Source organism: Lactuca sativa, chromosome 3, assembly GCF_002870075.4.
Source record: "Lactuca sativa cultivar Salinas chromosome 3, Lsat_Salinas_v11, whole genome shotgun sequence".
Classification (NCBI taxonomy): Eukaryota; Viridiplantae; Streptophyta; class Magnoliopsida; order Asterales; family Asteraceae; genus Lactuca; species Lactuca sativa.
In genome coordinates, this window is record NC_056625.2 from 309,486,082 (window position 1) to 309,494,003 (window position 7,922).

The window sequence follows — 7,922 nt, forward strand, 5'->3', positions numbered from 1 at the left end:
GGTTATAAAGGTTTTAATACGGTCAGCTTTAAAAACATATTAGTAACAAACCATTTCAATTAAGGCATTAATATCAACCATTAATATAAATCTGTTTATATTTGTAAAACATTAATATAAAATCAATTTTTATTAGGAAATCATTAATACCAAAAAATTAGATTCAAATTATCACATGCATATACGATTCATCATTGAATCTGCGGCTCACACTTATTTTCAATCGTTGCTTTTCTTCAAACCTTCTTCTACAACATCATTCTTATTGTTTATAACTTTCATCGTCATTCTTTGCTTGAAAACTTCGTTGTTGTGCAGTAGAAGGTTAGTACATTATTTCCTTTTTTATATTTTTTTCGATTAGTTTTTTTGTTCCTATATCAAATATATGTATTCATATATTTCGATTTTCTATGTCACAAATTACATGAAATCGGTTAACAAAACAAAAATTAACTATATTTGGAATTGACACTAATAAGGAAAATGTTATTTTTATATATTATAGATGATTATGATATTTTTTTAATTATTATGTCATAAGAATCCGAATCCGGTTCATTTTGTATAATTTTAAAATATTTTGGTATGATTCTATTACACTTTTAGGTTGATTTAATAGGAAATAATATATAATCTATTTATATATCCTTTAAAATTAAGTATGGAAACAATTTTATTGACGACTATAATATCTTTCATACCTCTTTATGAATCATACATCTTTATAGATAAATACATTGTATTTGTCTCTTTTATTTCATATAAAAGTTCTTTCTAATTATAATTGTTTTCTCTTTCATTTTACACCCATGACACAAAACAATCGTGATGAGATTGTCCTTTAAAAGGTTGCTGACATCAATGCATCTAAGAAAACCTGAAACATTCGTGTTCAAGTACTCTTGCTTTGGAAGCAAACTTGAAAAAACAACCCAAACATGTTCAACAGCTTGGACATGATTTTAGTTAACGAGTAGGTACAAGTTTTTCTTTTTATTATTATGTTGCTTTTAATTTATAAAATTTTAAGCTTAACCAATTTTTTTTTTTCACTTACATGACACTAAAATACAAGCAACAATAAAAAAAATTGCATTAGTTTGTTTGAAGCTCTCTTTCTTGAAGAATTTGCAAGGGAAATTAGTAGTTTTAGTATGGCCAGAAATGAAGGAGATTACATGTTGGTTGATCATAAACATAAAAAGAATTTCTACAAAACAACCAAAGTTCGTGTATCAAATGATTTTGTTGTTATGGTGGATCCTTATAATTTTGATACTTTCTAGGATTTGATAGCTAGGAATCTCGACACTCGTGTTGTATTTGGTAGGATTTGATTTTAACATTCTACCTTATCTACACGTAAATACTTATTGTATTACACATCTATAATACAACAACCGTTTATTTTTTTGTTCTAGAATTTCTTGGTCAAGTTGTGTCGACTAATCCCATAAAAGTGATTATTGAGAATTCAAGAGAGAAATAATTGATGAACCTGGTTGATCAGGATCTAAGTCAAATATATGTGTTTAAAACATTTTATTTTCTAAAGTATTTTTCTACATGATACCATAAAACATGTCATTTGCATGAAAATTACATGTTTATCTACATTTCAATATACATGAAAATTAAATGTTTATCTACACTTCAATATACATGTTTATTTTAGCATTATTTAACACATTTTGAATCCACTAATTATAGAATTCACATTTTGTCATACATGAAATAACTCGTTGATCATTATCAGGGTCCACTTATGATCTTCTCACTAACAAATTGGTCAATTGTAGTTAGAGCTCTTTCCCACATTTTTTTATCACATTTCTTCATACTTTTAAGTTTTAAATTTTCATCTTCAAATTCCATTTTTTAGTTACATACGTTCATTAAAATTATTATTTTTGTTTAATATACCAGTCTATTTTGTTTTATCTTTATATAGTAACAATAAAATTTATAAATTTACACAAAAATATATATTTCGAATTTTTTCATATTATTGTACTTTACAAAATACAATTCCTTCCAAAATAATTTTCGTCAGTATTTTCATCCATAATTAATTTCACCCAATTTAAATTTGTATTTTCTTTATATAATTTTTTTAATGATCCCGATATTTTTCCTCCAAAAGTATATCAAACATTTATGTCTTAGATAATGTTGCCCCAATATAATTATTACTTTCCAAAATATATCTGCTTAATGAGGAATTTAATTTAGTGAAGGAAGTAAATGTTAATTCAAACAAGATATATATTCCATAATTATTATATGAGTTTATTAAAAAAATATCAAGATGTATACATTAAGCATTTTTAAATGAAATTTCAGAATAAATACGAACGATAATGTTGTACAAAGAAATATAAAATTGAATAGACTAAAAAAAAACTATTAAGACAGTCAATCTTAATAATAGTATAGTTATGAAAAATTATAAAGTAAGATAAAAATTCTAAGATATTAAGAAATTTGTAATTACAATTAGTAAAAGCGTTACGGTTATTAGAAAAAAAATAAGATTGTTAAGATTAGTAAAAATGCAATATACAAATTAAATTACCACAATAGTAACGAAATGTCATTATTTGATATTTCATATAATTGAAAGATATAACAAATTACATTGATGATATACTAAAATTATTTAAAGTTACGCTAAGACTAATGCAAAGCTCTTGTGAACACCAAATAAGTAAGAACAAAGATAAAAGCTAGCACGTATATTCATAATCAATTTAAAATAAACCATTCATGATTTAGAAAATAATTTCCATTGATTATATACTAAAATTAAATCCATATAACATTTAACATTCCATAAGTTATACTCTATGACTTTAACTGAATAAATGAAATAGTTATCAATATTTAATGCAGTGAAAAAAAAAGGTATATTGGTTGCCAATATATGCTTAAATTAAGTAACCTTATTATGGAATGAATGTCTGATTAGAATACTTATGTTTATATAACAATATCATAACCATATGTGACGATAAAGACCATTCAATTAATAAAACAAAAAATGTTGTAAACAAAGAAGTTATTCAATAATTATAGATATTTATCGATTTCAATGTATCTTTTACACATTTCAATAATACTAATAACCATAATCTTTTTTATAATTATTATGCAACATCTATACATATTTGTATGTTTTTTATGCGTTCCCCGCGTTTAACGCGGGTTATAATCTAGTTAATAAGTAAAAGACACAACATATGATTGTTAGATTAAGCAAATTCAGTTGCAGAAATATAACAAACTAAGACACACCTCAGTTTGACAAATACACTCTCACAGTTCTTCTGATAATAAATTATTTCACATAGAAGTCACACTATATAAATCCAATGCTCGCAAACATCCAATACATACAAAACAAAACAAAATAAAATAACTTATGTTCACATTATAATGGTGCCTTTTTATGCTTTGGCCTTCTTCAGTTTTGGAATCACTTCAATTATTTCATCATCGTCTTCTTCTTCCTTCATTATATCATTGACCTCATCTTCTTTTTCTTGCTGATCATTACGTAGGGATCTTTTTAGAAGTAACCTACTCTTTGCAGACAGAAATTTTCTGTACCAAATTGCTGAATTTTTTGGGTACCTTAGAAGATTGTTTGTGTAATCAACATAAAACATACCAAATCGAGAATTATAACCAAAAACCCATTCAAAGCTATCCATGAATGACCAGACGAAGTGCCCCATGACATTCACTCCTAGACTGTATTATAATATACAATAAGATTGTGTCATTATCATGTTCCATGACGTGATGCTCAATGGAATGAAGTACATAGAATAAATCAATTTGCTAACTTACCTCCTGGCATTTTTGATAGCTTCAAGATGTTTTTTTATGTAATTAATTCGAAATGTGTCATCTCGAACTTGTACAAATGTTTTATCAGGTAAGTTCTGATCTTGGGATCCTGTCGCAAGATATCAAAATATAAGCTTAGATTCAATACTATTAACGATTAAACTAGAAGCAAACAGAAGAATTTATTGTTTTACCGTTCTCCGTAATTATAATATCTTTTGTGACATGGTATTTGTTCTTCACAAGCAACAAGAGCTCGGTAAGCTCTTCAGGACAAAGATAAACCCAGGAGCCTTCGAAAGCCTACAGAGTTTCATAGTCTTGGTCAAGTATTTACCCATGTAATAAAAACTTGAAGTTTTGAATCTCATTTTGGAGATTTCATGTGTTTCTTTTGCTTTTCATAAGAAAAGATGCCTTACCACAGGTCCTATCGGGTTCTTCCTGGGGTCCTTTCCTAAAACATGAGAAGAAGTTCATGTTACAACTTCTGAATTTCCATACATTTGTGATAGAAACAAATCATTATGAACATATAGAACTTGTTTTAACTTTTAACAACCCATCAGTTGATAATTATTTTGATCCAATGAAGATTAAGTTTTTCATTACCATTTTTAGAACTGCCAATTAGATTAAATCTTGCAAGTTTTTCATTACCTGATGGCGTGTAATGACGATCCGTAAGATACCCAATACGAACATCAGGAGCAGGAGCTTGAAATTGAGAAAAATTTGCAGTATAGTAGTTTATTCCAAGGAAATCATATGACCCAATCAACTTCACAAGTTGATCATCAGAAAATTTAGGCAAACGTCGACCATTTGGGTATTTTTTAGTCGGAGACGTAGCAAATTTTTGCATGCTTTCTGGCCAAGTACCTTTTGTTAATGGTTCTAAAAACCTAAAATATGAGCCAAAATAACATATAATTTTTGAAATATTTTTAGGTTTGTCAGAACAAAAATGTTATATGTATATAGTACTTACCATCCGAACATAAAATCATATGCATATTGGACAGCATTGACATCATCTTTATTACTTGAACCTCGATATGGTTTGAAAAAGTTGGTGTCAAATGTAATTCCCACTTTGCCTTTTTGATGAGCCTAAAAATCGATGTGGAATGAAATTAAAAAAAATATAAACACCAACACTCTAAGGTTTATTCATTGATCTCAGATGCATTGTAATAACTTTCACCTCACCATAGGAGCTTTTTAATATATATAATTTCTGGATAAATATATTAAAAAAGGATTTTTGGTCAACATGCAATTTTTTTAATCAACTTATAATTTATAAGCTAAAACCAAAATCTTTTTCAATTATTTTTTTATTTGTGTTTAGATATTTAATTTTAATTTCTGTATTTATTGAAAAATATTATAAACTAATTAATTTTGTGGGGCAATAAGTAAACTCAATAAAAAAGTTTTTTATTATAGTGAAAAATGTATTGATCGGTATTTATGCTGCATTTAATATGGCACGAAAAAAAAAACATAGTGAAAAAACTATATATTTATTATGATTGCAATAATGACACTTACGATGGGACCTAGTTGTTGAAATGTAATCTTTCATATATATACGATTAATTCTATTATGTGTTTGTCAAAAAAGTTTTGTGAATCGATACCTTATAATCTTTTTCGTATTTTCTATAAGCAGCTGCATGACAATTAAGTAGGTTGTATGAGACAGTATATGGTTCTGTTTCAGGGTCACCCTCTTCACCCTTTCCACCCCGACCAGGTGGATAGACACCTTCTACGTATCCAGAGATTGTGAATCTATATGGCTCGTTTAGTGTAGCCCAATCTTTCACTCGATCCCCAAATTCCCAGAAGCAAATATCAGCAAAATCGACAAAATCATCGCTAGCATTGAATTGCCCAATAATTATTTAAGAAATGCATAAAAAAAAGGAAATCAGGAAAATAAACCAATAATTATTTGCTATGTTACTATATTTTTTACTTTTCAATTCAATTTTGACATGTAGTTGGTGTATCCGGTAATTTGTCACGTTATATGTATTATATGTTTTTCCGGAGAATTCGTAAATGTTGATAGTTAAACGATTGAATTGCCCAATATGTAATGTTTTTCTTTTTTTTTCTCTAATCTACCTTAAATTTAAATATAAATGACAAATACTCACACAACTTTTGAGCTTAAGAAACCCATGTACTCTTCTTCCAAAGCATTTGGAAGATCCCAGTGGAAAAGAGTAACAAATGGCTGAATCCCATTGTCTATCAACTCGTCTATCAACTTGTTGTAGTGATTGATGCCTTCTAGGCTTTTGCCCATGCATAATTTCCCACCTGTTTAAATTAAATTGAAACCCAAAGTGTTTTATTCCTTTTAAAAATAAAACTACAAAGGAGCGACAATATATGTTTCGTCTACTATTTGTAAAGCAGATACAATTAAGGCGTACGAATTTAAATTTATCTCGTATATATTACTATTTTTCTTACAAAAGATATCTGATTTGGTTAATATTGAAACAATTGTTGTTCACCTGGTAATATTCTGGACCATGGAATTGAGAACCTGTAATGGTTTACACCCATTTGCTTCAGCAGCTGAACGTCTTCCTAATAATTGTTTACAAAGGAGACAAGATATATTAACCAGACAAATACAATCTATGTGTGTATCAAAATATATATATATATATATATATATATATATATATATATATATATATATATATATATATATATATATATATATATATATATATATAGGGTTATGTTATTTTGTTTTCACTATCTATTGTGTGCATTATAACTGATTCTGGACCAATCATTTTAATTATTTTAAGAAAGTAATTAATACATATTACATTTTGAAAATATAATAGGTATTAATTATATCTTCAGCATTTAATAAACATTAATTACTTTCTTAAAATAACTAAAATGATTGGTCCAGAATCAATCATATAGACACACAATAGATACTGAAAACATTTGAACCTAACTATATATATATTTGGTAACGACTAGTTAGTGACATAACTTTTTTAGAACAACATTCTACTCCTAAACTACACACTAGGCTCTAGTATAGTGTTACGTTAGCTTAGTCATTGTAACATACGATGACTTGACATTGTATTGTAATCGATACATAACTTGACATTGTATTGTAATCGATACATAAGCATAAAATTTATTTATGGGAACCTTGAAAACCAGAATATATACACTACCTTCCATCTTCTGTAATTATCAACAGCGACACATCCGTTGCCACCTCCACGAATCTTGTCTGCAATCATCGTCCATTGTTATCCATTTGATTAAAGATCGATGCCATAAAACTAGAAAAAGTATGAACAGATGAGAGAGGCAGACCTGGGTGTCTTAAGGTAAAAGTATCCCAGTTACTTAAGCCTTTACCATCTACATTCCAACTACCTTCAATCTGGAAGTGCAAACATACACCTTAGCGCATGTTTATTCAACTTCATAAAACATTTACCTATTTAAGTTGGATAAGTTTTATATGAAACAAAAAGTAAGATACATGAGTTATCTATGTGTTTTGATACAAACCTGATAAGCAGATGTTCCTACTCCAAACATGAAGTTATCAGGAAAATCTGTACGTTTAATATCATTATGGATCAAGTTGGGAATTTCTTCGTCAGCCATGATAACTGATTAGCTTTGGGAAGCACTGAAAGAGTGATGAAAACTTGGATCATACGGTCTATTATTTATAGCTAGATACCCATGTTCGAGAATCGAGAGTACATGAATAACGTCATTTTTGAATATTTATAAAAGAAAAAAAATTAAAAAAAAACGGGAATAAAAGGTTAAAAGTCATCAACACAAAACAACAATCACCAAAAAAAATAGTATATAACAATTTATAAGTTAACATTTCTTAGGTCATGTTATCAGTCTTTCTCTTTTAATTTTAAAATAGCTTTATTTTTGTTATTATACACATTCTCCTTGTCCTTATTATTTATAGCTATATAACACATCAGAAATTATTGAATAAAACTCAACCCATTAAAAGTATTTTGAGTTAT

General features: G+C 27.7%; 1 protein-coding gene across 1 annotated transcript; it reads right to left on the minus strand.

Moving 5' to 3' along the window:
• Window positions 1–3,357: 3,357 nt before the first annotated feature.
• Window positions 3,358–7,533, minus strand: LOC111877168 (beta-glucosidase 24). Its single transcript, XM_023873695.3, has 12 exons — window positions 7,435–7,533; window positions 7,234–7,303; window positions 7,089–7,147; window positions 6,393–6,468; window positions 6,027–6,192; window positions 5,502–5,742; window positions 4,847–4,968; window positions 4,516–4,760; window positions 4,278–4,312; window positions 4,050–4,158; window positions 3,856–3,964; window positions 3,358–3,756 (listed from the first exon to the last, which is right to left on the minus strand). The coding sequence occupies exons 1-12, from the start codon at window positions 7,531–7,533 to the stop codon at window positions 3,450–3,452; spliced, it is 1,638 nt and encodes a 545-aa protein (XP_023729463.1). The 3' UTR covers window positions 3,358–3,449.
• Between the last annotated feature and the right edge of the window lie 389 nt (window positions 7,534–7,922).